Source organism: Stigmatopora argus, chromosome 9, assembly GCF_051989625.1.
Source record: "Stigmatopora argus isolate UIUO_Sarg chromosome 9, RoL_Sarg_1.0, whole genome shotgun sequence".
NCBI classification, from domain to species: domain Eukaryota; kingdom Metazoa; phylum Chordata; class Actinopteri; order Syngnathiformes; family Syngnathidae; genus Stigmatopora; species Stigmatopora argus.
In genome coordinates this window covers 8960511-8974279 of record NC_135395.1, presented here as the reverse complement: position 1 = coordinate 8974279, position 13769 = coordinate 8960511, and the positions used below count along the sequence as shown (strand labels likewise).

At 39.4% G+C, this 13769-nt stretch overlaps 1 protein-coding gene across 5 annotated transcripts in view; it reads right to left on the bottom strand.

The window, feature by feature from the left end:
- Positions 1 to 13769, bottom strand: part of enox2 (ecto-NOX disulfide-thiol exchanger 2) — a 93346-nt gene that overhangs the window by 69937 nt on the left and 9640 nt on the right. For 3 of the 5 annotated variants that reach the window (XM_077609809.1, XM_077609810.1, XM_077609808.1), the window contains one exon: positions 6952 to 7033. In XM_077609809.1, the coding sequence (XP_077465935.1) occupies positions 6952 to 6985 (34 nt within the window). In that variant the 5' untranslated portion in view covers positions 6986 to 7033. Of the gene's footprint in view, positions 1 to 822; positions 1043 to 6938; positions 7034 to 13769 lie in introns of those variants that run through there. The other 2 variants (XM_077609812.1, XM_077609811.1) reach the window with 2 other exon arrangements.

The following is a 13769-nucleotide window of genomic DNA, read 5'->3' as shown; positions in this document are numbered from 1 at the left end:
AACAAATGATAACCTTAAAATTCCCCAAAGGTCTTAATAGCCAATCCGGTCATTCAAGTGCCGGCAATTGCAGAGACTGACATGGAGGTATTTTTCTGCTTAAAAGGTAATTGCCCAACAATGTTTTGCGATCCAATGATAATGGGAAGTTCACTCCAATCACCAAGAGAAATCTTGATTCAAGAGTTACTGAAACAACGACAGATGTTTTGCAATCCAATATAATGGGAGGTTCGTTCCAAACACCAAGAGAAATCTTGATTCAAGAGTTACTGAAACAACGACAGATGGGAAGCACTTTTTCCTTAAGCGCTTCCCTGCCAAAATCGCTTTGGGACGTCTACTAAAGTCTTAACACAGGAAGTCGAACACAGTAGAGCAGGTTAATGGGAGCACTTCAAAACAGTACCACTGCTAATGAGATCCAGTGAGACCAAACAATAATCGGGGCAATTCATGCATAGTAAATAATGAGTCCGATACACGAGCACCACATTGCAACCAGACAACACCTGATACACGGTGTGGAAAAATCTACCAAGGATCCAAGACTTGATGCATTAAAAGAAGGCTGCAGTGTCAATCAGGATCACACTGTAGTGCGCTAACAAAACGGATCATCAGAACATAACGCATCTGCGACACGGAAAAAAAGAAAAACACTAATAAATAAAGACAGATTGCCAGAAGAACCAATAGGCGATCTCCGATGAGAGCGATCAACGCACCCTGAAGTGGTGCAGTCAAGAGGGGCTACAGCCCCGCATACATCACCCAGGGGACACGCCAGAATGAAAGCATTGAAAAGTTGTTAATGTGTACCTGTGTACTGCAAAAGAAACATTGTCCAAAGTGTCTCCGAGATGCGGTTTGTTTTCCACCCCTTTTTTGTGAGTGTCCGTCCTCTTGCAGCCAATAAATCCCGGGATGGAGACGTAGGGTCTTCGTCTCCCTGTCGCTCCCGTCCACGCTGCTCGGCAGGCTGGGCTGCAATGACAGCACAGCAGCCACACCGCAAACAGAAAGGGACTCTTTTTTTCCTCCCCTTACTCCCCTCCTCTCTCTCTCGTTTTTAAACGCTCGTCCCGCCCTCACGACTACGACGTGCTTCGGTTTCAGTTCGTGCTCATCCACCGGGAGAGAGAGAAGAGAGAGACAAGAGAGAGAGAGGGGGGAGTCAGGCGAGTGACGGCCAAGGCTCTTAACGCGACTGGAGGGGAAGGATGCACAGACGCTCGCCCTTCCCCCTTTAACTGAACTCTTTGGATTCTTTGGATCCGATGTGTGAGAGAAAGACCAGGACGTGGCCTTTAACTGCGTCAAATGGAAACAAAAATCTGTTATTGTTTGGACAAAATTGGAAGGAATACAAACTTCCACCATTGTCTGTGTTGATCAAACGCACAATAAAGTGTTTAAAAACTTTTGACACAATGATGTGTCGTACCTCAAGCTGCCAGCTGGGGGATCTGCAGCATGCGGATGCCAACGTACCTATTTTCATTCATAATTGGTCATCGACAAAAAAAAATGTCAAAGACAGTGAATAGGCAGGTCAGTCGCGTATGATGTAACAACTTATGTAATGTACAGTTTATTAAGATTTTTGAAATGTGATCAGTCTAAACCTCAAAATATGCTGATCTGTGGTTTAGAAATGATTGCCTAGGAAGTGACAGATGTCAGCTTTGGCTTACCATTCACTATGTGGTTAGTTCGCTTTTCAAGTATTCTTTTTCTCAAGTATGCCTTTTTGTATTTTGCACTCGTTTCCCACTGTTGAATTCATTCAGTCAAGCATTGGCAACAGTCCACTTCCCCTTTTTTTTCCTATTTACTTCACTCAGCCGTAATAAGAAATAATGGGAATTTAATTAATCCGTTGCTTGGCTTTAGTAAGTAACCGAATGGAATAACCAGGGTGTTAAGTAAAATTACATTGTTTATCGTAGATATTATACAAGTTTAAACTAAAGTTTACTTAAATGTGAAAGCATTGTTTTGTCATGTTCTACCGCCTCCATCTTTAATCGGCTTGCCAATACATAACAAACTTTTTGACACACATCTTTTGAACCAAAAATGCATGTATACTACCTTATGGCTCTCATGAACATTTCTTCTCTGGCATTACAACAATGCCAAACGAAATGTAAGAAATTTATATATAATCATTTCTATCATTGAGTTGATTTTGTGTATCAAGCATTTCGTGCCAATGCAAAAGCATTTCCATCATTTTTTGTCAACACTACTACTCTCCGTCATGGCGCCCAGACATCTTACAGATTACAAATATGTCATATGAATGGAATTATTTTTGTTTTTTATTTATTTACACAATCCTAGGATACTGAATCAAAGCAAATGTAAGGCTCATGTCATGCTGTTACAGAGAGAGTGCCTGGAAAGACTTCAGAGACATCACAACGTAACGTGAGGACGCAGTTGACAAAATTTGGAGACAGCCTTTGCTTTTGAAATATTTTCGATGGACGCGGGTGTATTTTTCATATGACGTGCACTTTTAAAAGGATTAACTCAAGGGGAAGAAAGCAAACACGGAACGAAAAACACATTGCATACAATTCTAGTGGTACTTTAAAAGTGAGGTCTGGATTTTCTTTGGAAAACGCCCCTTCTGTGTGGCCTGTTAAGTGTAGCAAAAACAGACCAACAGGACGCTAATTTAACTCAGAAGATGAAAGCCTGGTTTAAGTCGGAATGAGCGAATTCAGAGAGAGATGGCAAACAAATAGACAAAATACTGCAAAATAAAAGTATAAAAATCAACTGTCAATTGCGTTTTATTGTTATTAGTTGAAAATATTATGATGTCCTTAAGAAGAAAATGATAAACCTATACAAATATTACTGTTCACTCACAGGAATGTCTGAATAATGCATACGCATATAATACGAATACATTCCACTGTATTCTTTTACTTGGTTCAATTTGAATTCTTATGATGTAAAAACTACATTTGTGCCATTATATCAAGCCAATGTCGGTATTTTATTGCTAATGATGCAATATAGCGTTGCTGGAGGCTGTTTTGTGCTCTACACTGCCACAAATAACCAAATACCTTGTCAACTACTTTTTAGAAGAAAAATAGCTAATAAAAAAGAAAAAAAGAAGAAAATAAAATCAAATTTAACTGCCACTAGAAGGGAAGTGTTTGAAATGTGTCCCAACCTGTCGTTCTTTTAATTGGCAACATAACCGTGAATGTTGGTCAGCGAGATGCTTTGCCATTTACAGCATCATAGTTGTCTTATAACGAGCCATTAGTACTGTTTTTTAATGTTGTTTTTCCATCATATTCTGCATATCTTGCTTCTCCGTGAGCTGCACAGCTGCACACATTCACTGAAAAAGCATTTCTCCGTTGTCAGCAGATAAGCTCCATGTTAGTTAAGTCACTTTTGAGTGTATGACTCATTATGACACAGAGAGCTGTCGCAATTTTTTTATAGGGCACTAAAAAAAGGCTGCTTTATCCTTTTTAACATCAAAAATCTTGGTACTGGGATATTGTGCAAGGCCAGAAAGGTGAACCAATTCGGTAATTAGGTGGCGCCAACATTTAGTGAATGAGCGTTAAGGTTTTCATCCAACCGATGAGCAAGATATACTTACGATTATCTGGTGTTTTAAAAGTCTAATCAGACGATAGCAGTGAGGTGCTGCGGATTCAGTGGAAATCTTATTGGATAAACTATGTGCTGGATCGGTTGAAACAAAAACCTGCACCCATTGCAACCCTTTGAGGAAAAGGTTGGACATCCCGTAAAAAAAGTATGCTTTTAACGCAACATTTACATTGCAAGATGGCAAATTCAAGACAAACAGTAGTATTCCTTCCGCCAATTTTGCACTTAATGTAGCCCAGTTAACCATTGGCCAACCTATTTATTGTGTGTGTGCTGCCAAGGAGCCGGGCGACGCGATAGTTTGGCGTGCATGAAATGTCTGCTGCTGCGATAGATGCGCTTGACTTGAGTTCTCTAACGACAAATCTAATAGAAGAGACAGTAGCACAGTGATGTCAGTGTGACAACAGAAAGGCATTTGGTGCGCATCGCTAATGTATAAATGCTTTACCATGACAGTGAAGAGGGCACGGCGTGTTTGAGATGTTGCTTGGAATATACCACGACGGTTAGAAATGGTAGGAACTTGTGGGCTACCTTGGAAAAAATAATAAACACAATTTCTTCTCTTTTAGCTCATTGTAATCAAAGTCAGTCGACCTCACCTCCAAACCAGGTAAAGGTGCCAGTTTACTCTCTGTCCGGTTGCTTAGCAACTCCTACCAAATTTGGGCAGCCTTACCTCCGCCGTTACTGCTTAGTCATGCATCCTACCGCAAATTGAAAATCACACTGTAAAGCGAGTGTAATGTACAGGGCCCTTGAGACTTAATGCTGAGGATTCTTTTTGTTGTACTGCATTTTACACTTTTCCAAGGGTTAAGAAATCTTGACGCATGAGATGGATTATTTTCAGAAAGCCTTCCTCTCTACTTCCTCCATATGCTTCACCTCTGCATTGAATCATCCAATGATGATTGGAGTTGTTTTACTCTTGAGTTTTATAAATAAGTCGCTTGCTCTAAAATGTAAGTACACAAACAGATGGCAGGGCTGACTCACTATACTTTACAGAATAAAGCAGAAACATACTATATGTAGTGTTGACTTATATCATTTTTACGCAGGCCAAAGCACTCTACGTGAGTAACTGACACATTCCCACACTAAGCATTTAAAGAGTCTTTTCCAAATTACAGGGTTCACATTTGACTTCGTAAACCTGGAGTGGTGAAATAAATATGCTCTTACCAGTAAAACAGAGCAAGAGGGGGCGGGCCTTGGGAAAGGTTCTACACATTTCAAATCAACTGCAGTGGTATTTGTTGTAGGGTTTTCAGATGGATGACTGTTGTGTTTGTTGCTCAAGTGAAAAATGAGATTGCCCTGATAGGATCCATGGCGAAATGCACATCTGTTTCCTTTTGACCTCTATCATCCTAAATCCTTCCTTATCTAATTGCCTACTCTTTCCTCTTCAAGTCCCCCGCACATTGACGGATGGCGAACAGAAGACCATCCAGACGAGGAAAAGGTTGAGGTGACTTCTCGGTTTAAGTCACATCTCATTAAACAGGTTTCCTAGTGTCCGGCGCAGTGCCCCGACCCGGGTGCAATTTAATGACTTGTGGCGCAGTAACGAGGCGTCATAAAGGCTGAGCTGCGGCACGGTGTTTGCCCCCCTTTTTGCGGTGAAAGAGACCAGGGACGTGCTCCAGCTCTACGATGACAACAGCATCTGTTCTGGAAACTGGATTAGGCGAAATCCTAAAAGGAGGACAGCCCTTCCTGGGGAAGTTGTCCCCAAGCATGAATATTGATGCAAATGGATCTCAGAGAAGACTGCGCAACAGCTGATAACCCATAGCCCAAGAAATGTGCGACAGCGTTATTGCTTTGTGGATAACCTTCCTGCAGCAGTATAACCAAGCTGTTCAAATGTTATGACACAAACAAAATGCAGCTGTGTAATTTGGCCGTGCAAAAATCACTTGTGCCAGTCCATAGCAGGAGGCTGTTGGGTGTTCATATTTGGAATATTTTCACATCAGAAAAAAAATGGAAACAGCAATAACCTATTTCTGACTCAAACCGCTCACATTTTAAAGCTGCTCTAACCATTTATTTATTTTCTACACTGCATAACCCATTTAGAGTTTTGGGGAAATGAGGCCTACCTGCATCTGAATTTAATCTGTGTTGCAATGATACCATCAAATAAGTGCATAATTTTTGGCATGCGCAGTCGTCGCTAAACCACATGAAGAAATGTATTTTTTCTCATTAAGAAAAAAGACCAGCTGGATCGGGAGGGATTTAGTACCATTATAGTTATTGAGATAGACAATTACATCAATTGAGATATAACATTCTGGATCCCTTCATAAGTCAAAGTCAATGTCATAGTGGGCAACTGCCAATATTAGACAAACATAAATTTGTCTCATCCCATTAAAAATGGTCAGCCTATGCACATCACTAATGACAAACTTAATCCTTCCATAATGTGTTAGTTGTGCAAACAACTGTCTGAATTCTAGAAACATTTGATAAAGACGGACACTCAACAGCATTAAGCAGACTCACCTGAAATGAATATAAAAGCCTTACCTTTCACGAGCAGGAGCGCAAACAGACAGCCGGCTAATTAAACCTGACCTGGCGAACGCAAATGGCATAAAAGTGCGAAGAAAGCAAGGAGGTACAAGAAAGCAAGTCCAGCAGACTAGCAGAGGAGCAAGCGAAAGAGGAAAGGCCACGAATCAGACAGAGCACTCATTACCGCCACCATATTGTGTTGCGTAAGAGTAATGGGAGAGGACACAGTCATCTAGCAACGAACAACGAAAGGGCGCCTTTAAAGTCTTCATACTCATTGTTTCGATCTGTCTCAGTCTCAGACCAATTTTCTTTCTTTTTCTCCCACAAAACAGGATAGTGTGTAATGTAGTACTTTCTACAAAGGACTACAACAATAATATATCATATCAAACACCATTTGTACTCAAGTCAACCTGTATGTTTAAACTACGACATAAATGAAGTTTCTCTGCTCAACAAAAATGATGTGAGCCTTGCCCATCTCCTGTCCGGGAGGGAGATCCCAAATAGACACCAGATTTTTTCCAGATTTTTCCCCCATAACATTCTTTTGAAAAACAGTCTTGAGAGCGCCCGGAAAAGCCACAACATTTAGTGAAAAGTGAACTGTGGTCAGCATGGTGCAAGGAGTCCTAACTGGGTACTTGCATGAGACAACCCCTATCTCCCCCGACTCTATTACCCATGAGAAAGCTGAAATTTACATGCAGAACCATTCAGAATAAGAAAAAAACACGCACCGTGGCTTCTTACTTGTGACTCTGGTTGCTCTGGAGTCTTTGTACATGGCTGGACCTGAATTATCTTGTTTATTTTCAGCCTCGTTAACCTGTTCCTGAAAAAACAAAAACAAAAAAATCATACTTAGGATGAGCCACCATTTGTTCAGACACATTCTCATACATTACAACTCTGCATTGCAGTGCAGTTGATCTGCAGTCATCCAAGGCCACACGGGTGTCACAATAAAAGGACTTTGTCTCGAATAGCTCAGAAGACAAAAAGATGTAATTCCTCAGCTCCTCCGTGAAGCACTATGCTCCAAAATTACTATTGACATGACTATTAGCACTCCAACTGGGGGATCAGCGAAGGGAAAATAAAAAAACACTGGCAAAAGAATACTGTAATGCATTTCATTTCATCAAGAGGCCTCCTGAAGGACGACATGATGACCCCAGTAATTGGCTCTCTCTAGCAATGATAAATCTGATTCAGACATCCCATGCCAACAAAGCTCTCGGCCTACTAAGAAGGTCACACTGATCCTTAAACCTCACCCTACTATCATCTCAGTTGTCCCACAGCTGGTGCCACAATGAGTAGGAGCTTTGCACTTTTGAAAAGTTACAAAAAAAGACTTTTTTTTTTGCAAAAGTTCATTCTCAGGCCAAGCTGTCAAGTCAATAGCCATAATCTTTCATTAATCAATTGTGTGATATAGAATAATTGCATCTTAAAACTAAAATAACGAGCACTACTTGACTGCAATTTATTCTCAACTGTCTAAGTACATCAAGCAGACATCATTTCTGAGAAATTAAGGTGCATCGACACTGACAATTTGGGCACATTTTAATCCCCCATTAAGAAATATGCAGGATTTGTAGGAGGAACAAAAGTGACCAAGCTTGACAAAATGATTTATTATGGATGTTTCTTCTGTTTTGTACTTTTGTGCGTGCATGGTTATTATAGATGGCGGTTGACGTTTCACCGGTAAATCAATCAAGCAATATATGTAAATTTTACCATCTGGCGATGTAATATTTCTTGCACAGCAATATGAGCCTAATTTAGTTTTGCATGTATGTCTATTTGCCCAAATATTTGAGCATATTACTCATCTTGATGAATGGAATGCAGCCAGACGCTTATGTCTTGCTGTGATTAGAGAAGCCCTCCCTCTGAAGAGAGTTGTCAGAGTCGGCAGCTCCTATAGTGATGGAATAGTACAATAGCCCAGCAAAAAAAGCTCCACTCGCCAAGTTCATCATTCTGTCTGCAATGGGAACCGCAGAACTCGAGAAACAGTCCAGTATCGGATTAATCATAGCAACTTCACAAGACGTCGTCGTGACTTAAGAGGCAGCTCTTGTATACCTTTTCTTTAAAGTAGTACTCCCTTAGTCTGTGAGAAAGGGCCTTAACACCTACGTGGGGGTTAACAAAAGCACGCTTGAGGTTCTTGGATTGATTCATATACGTTCCCAGAATATAACTATCAAATTCCATTCTGAACTGTCTTTTTAAACGGAGTACTAACGTTAATACTGAATAAAATAACCGGTAATTTATTTAATCAACCCTGACATTGAGGATCAATACTTATATATCTCTAATTTATTCAAGGAATTATTCATTGGCACCCGCCTTGAATATTGGAGGACTGGACATTTTAAGTGGGGTCGTATTAGGGTTCAGAGAATTGCCTACTTCAAAATTGGGCGGTCATAGTCTGAGATTGAAGCACCGGACTTTCGGTCTCTGGAGAAGTCAAGCTACCCACTACACCATGGCCATCCTGGTAGTTCAAGGAAGTGTTTTTTTTTTTTTTAATTTTTAGAACTACCTGTGGGCAGTCTGAAAAGTGCATTGAAGTTCAAGTATTTGTTCAGTGTGATCGTTGGTTTTCCTTCATACATATTAATTGATTTGAAATTAAATTGCTAAAACGTGTATCATGTTATAACGTAAATGTGCGATGTTTCAGAAAATGTTGGCAAAAAAAGCTTTTTGTGTGTTGAGATCGGGCCACTAACGAGGCTATTGATGAAAATTCTATCTCTTTGCCTTTGAAGAAGTTGCTTTCCCACTGCGCTCACTTACTTATTGAAGGCCAACACATTCTTCACTGGCCTAATTCATTAAAGCATGCTGAAATCTTATGCCAAAGGGAGTAAGACCCACATACTACAAGCATACATAAAATGCTGACTAGCAAAAGAAAAAAAATATCTGTGCACCCTTAAAATTAATGCTGAAAGTGTCCATCTTCGATCGTTTTTATTTTAAATTCGCTTCAGCCGTGTAGAAAGTATCAAGTAAGTACTATCAAACGTAACAGGAGACTGCACGGGTGTAATAGTACATAAAACCAAAGTTAATAAGAGTAACAGTGAAGTGCTTGCTAGGTGAATTACCAACATTTGGTCAAAGGATTTCTTGTCATGAATGTCCACTTCCTCGCAATACTAACACATTCTCTGACCAAATACTAACATTTTCACAGTTTGTTTTACTCCATTTGAGAGTGGAAGATTTTGTAAATCAGCAACTGGAAAGCTACATGTCACAAAGGATGTTACTCAAAATATATCATATTAAGGACACAAAGGCCAGAGGGGCTGAGTGGGCCAAAGAGTGCTTCCTCCACGGTATAAGCAAAGCTGAAAAATGCTGAGCACAAAAACAATTTTACATGGCTAGAGGACAAATAGAGTACCATTTTTTTATCTTGGGAAAAAAAATACTATTATATAAAGAAAAAATATTTTCAGAAAGCCTACAGTAAGTAATGCAATGGTAATGCATTGCAAAAGTGAATAGTTTCTATAATAACCAATGCAGGCATTACACATGTTGCTACCCATTTGTCAAGAATTTAATAAACACTATTGTCGTGTTTCCACTGCACAGTAACTATTCAGCTGCATTTTCTTTGACGCAATTCCATCAAAAAACGTTACTACTGGTCTTCTCTTGATAAAACCGACGGGTCTGACAGCCGTAAAATACGTACTTGTATATCGTTGCTACACCTCGCTCACTCGCGTCACGCCAGGCTAAAAACAAAACAACACTGTACTGCAATTTAAGTGCTAGAGCTGAGCTTCCACTATCACACCCAATAGAAATGCGTCCAAGTTCACACCCTACACAACGAACTGTGGGGAACATCTTCTCCTTATTTTTCACATATGGACAAAGAGAACAAGTATTATTCTTTTAGTATGACTTTGGCATAACTAACTGCATCAACAAGGTAGGTGATTATAATGTTATTACAGAATGAATTAGGTCTCTTCCATTAATGTGGATAATGCTCATGAGGCAAAGTAAGACAAAGAGGTTTGATTCTGAAAGGCGATCATAATTACGATTGGCTTCCTCTGTTCCAGTAAAAGTCAAGCTTATTCTATCTATTAATTTCCATGAATACCCCTCTAAATTAGGGGCAATTGTTTGATTATAGTGTAAAATCAAAATAAACATTGTAGATTAAGCTCATTTAGCGCTGTCACAAGTACTTAAATCAAGTAGAAAAGCATGAGAAGAACACAGCAACATAGAAAGAACATGCTGAGGAACTGCTACTTCTCATTTGCAAGTGTGCAAACTAAATTGGAAGGCTGAAATTTGATTGCCATCAAATGTAACACTCTTATGTTATGATCTGGTATAATTCCGGTAATCCAGCGTGACCTTGCCAAGACCCAACCAGAGTGCAAGCCCTGTGCTTAAATACACGCCTCTTCAAAGCAGAATCCTCAAACTCCAGCTGATTATCTCATTTCTCTTCCAACCCTGATAAGTACTACGAGCTGCTTAGAAGGAAAGACTATCTGCCCGTGAAGGAAAATGAAAAGATGGATATTTATATAGGGTGAGTTTTAATTTGGTGTAAACACAGAAGATCTATTTATCCATATTATACACCACTTACCCTAATGGAGTCGACCCCAATTTTTTTCTTTTGGGGCCATGTTATCGTATATCATATCACCACAGCCAAAGATAAATTATTCACAACAATATTTTCAACACTGACTCTAGTTAAGTAAAAGCAATGCTAATAATAGACATTTTACTACGATAAAAAGTACCTAGACATTTTTTTCGTTCCCGTGTAAGAGAGAGATGATCCCTCAAAAATGGATGCACTTAAGTCAAGTGATTGGCTCAGCACGATGACAGTTGAGTGTTCAAAATGTGTATGATAGAATTCTTTGGGCAATTGTTGCCAAACGTCCAGACTTAACTAGCTTTTAAAAGGCTTTGACAATTGATCTGACACTCTATTAGCTTTCTTGTCCCGCAGTCACTAAAAAGACTCCTGTACTTCTACCACAATTGACGCATGGATTTTCAAACTCGCCCTGCATCAGCCAAAGCTATTAAGTGGTGTGCTGAAGCGAAATGACTTGTACTGTTCCCACTGTACAGCATCCGGCTAAGCAATTCCCTGTTGCTATTATCTCAGGCCACTGTGACAAAGTTAATTTCTTACAAGACAGCACAAATACTACAACAAAAAAGGAAAGCCTAAAAAAAGATATAGTTCAGTGTTTTTGTTTCTTTGGTGTCTTTTTTTGACAACACTATTTGTCACTTGCCGCAAATGGTCTGTTCTTAAATGCCTATGCACTCGTGATCTATTGAGCTATTCAGAAAGTAAGAACTACTGAAGATGGCTGAGCTCAGTCCATTTGGACAGATAAGCATTCGGCTCTATAAATCATTATTTGCTACAAAAAAGGGCGCCTCTCAACTTTCACTCTGGTCCCCTCCTGAGTTAAATATACATTATTACTGATCCTACCTGAGATTAAATGAATAAATCTTAACTTTATATGCTCGGCGACAAAATGGATGATTCATCTTCTCACATTGTGTGGGAAGTCTCCAGAATGTGGATATACACTATCTTGCGACTGCATTAAGCATTATTTGAAAGTCAAACAATTGAAGTTAGTGTACATATGAAATTTTAAGTATGGTTCAGAATTATTGATGAACAGATTATAGGGCTACTTTGTTTGGATGTTGGTTCTTAGCAGCAATACGTGAAGGTAGCAACCGCAAAGTAAGCAGGGTTAATGATAAGGCATGATAAGGGATCAGATTTACCTCACATTATCGCCGATTTTATCGCCGGCTTATTTCTTGAAATGGTTGACTTTCAAAGGTCAATCAGCAAACCTCATGAATGTCAAACATGAATCAGATCATCCTGTCTTATCTATAAAACAGTGATTCTTTTTTAAGGAAGGGGACTGCAAATATTAGTCAGTAAATATGCTTTTTAAAATCTTTTTGTAACAGCAACTTTAAGAGTAATAAAACTATTGTGCAATTAATAATGATGGTGATGATTTTAATTATGAACAAATGTATTTACTTTACAATATATTTAGTGGGGAAAAACCTTGAATATGTGAATGTATCTGAGGATACAAAACATTTGCAAGCCTAAATTTTCCCCATAAATTAGGCTTGAGAAATGTCTTGACTTGCCATGATTCATAGCCTTGATATTAGCACAGACTACACAAAGTCTGGGGCAAAAGGTAACATCAAACTGGGTTGAACTGCCAAGTAATATTAGTCATTTGCACATTGTTGTGAGCAGTGGTCGAGGTGTGGTGCTTCTTTGTCTCGGGGGGGTCTTATCTACACTGCGCCTCGGTCTCTTTAGCATGGTGATGGTACCTAGGCCTGCCAACACAGATAAAACTCTCAGGCCTCTACTCATAATTTCCAGGGGCTTCTTTTTTTCTGTAAGAAATGTTAGCATAGACCTGACAGGTAAAAATCTTTTTCCTTCTACAATTATTGGAGAACCAAGTCTTTTGTCCTAGGCTATTGTTCATGTAATGATCAAAACATGCACAAAAAAGAACAGACACCCTTATGACGTGAATTTAGTTGGTGAGATTAGATGCGAAGCAAACAAGAATTAAAAGATAAATGCGTATGAGTGCAGCACTTGTCATCGATGGTTTCAAGGATTAAGAGATTTGACAAAACAATGCCACCATCGTATTAATATACAAGCTGCATGTTACCAGGTCACGTGCCCATTTTCTGAGTGCAATGTTAATGTAAGGAGCAAATTGCTGCCACAGCAACTCTCCATGCAGAAGACAGGACACCAAACAGACAGCCCCATTAGACCACCAAGGCTGCCAGACTGTCATCCTATTTATATCCAGGACAATAATTAATATAGGGGCTGCCCAGAAGTAGTAGAGTCCCCAAGAGCTAGGAGAAAGACAGCGATTGGACGTTCCCAAAGGGAAGACAACAAGTTCTTTTCTAGACTCTCTCAGGGGAGAAGACGAATGACGGGCTCCACCGGTTCGGCATCAAACATTTGAAGTGTGGACAGCTAACATGTAAAATTAACGTTGACCTGCGAAGTGCAAGTGAAGAAAGTGCGGACAATAACAAACCAGACTAAATACTGCAATGCAGTGCTGGCAGGATGATGGAACTGCTTAAGAAAAGGCTGCAGTTATTTGAAAGATGATTTCAAATGAAAATGAAATTCGTAATACATTAACATGATGTCGTTTTACAACTTCAACACACTGAAGATGGTTATGAAGTGCAATGTGTTTTATTCACATGAAAAGTGGAAACGTCAAACCCATCTGCACCAAATCAAGTACTAAAGCATTAACTGTATTTGATCTTATTCGCTGTATTCAATAGTAAATGGAGAGGAATTGTAATATATTTTATTTAGTGCATCTCATCAGAAATAATCTTTTTCGGGAATTGGAAAAATTACAGAATTTATTTTTTTCCCCTGCATAATAGTGTAGAAAAGTCAATAAAATGCCGAA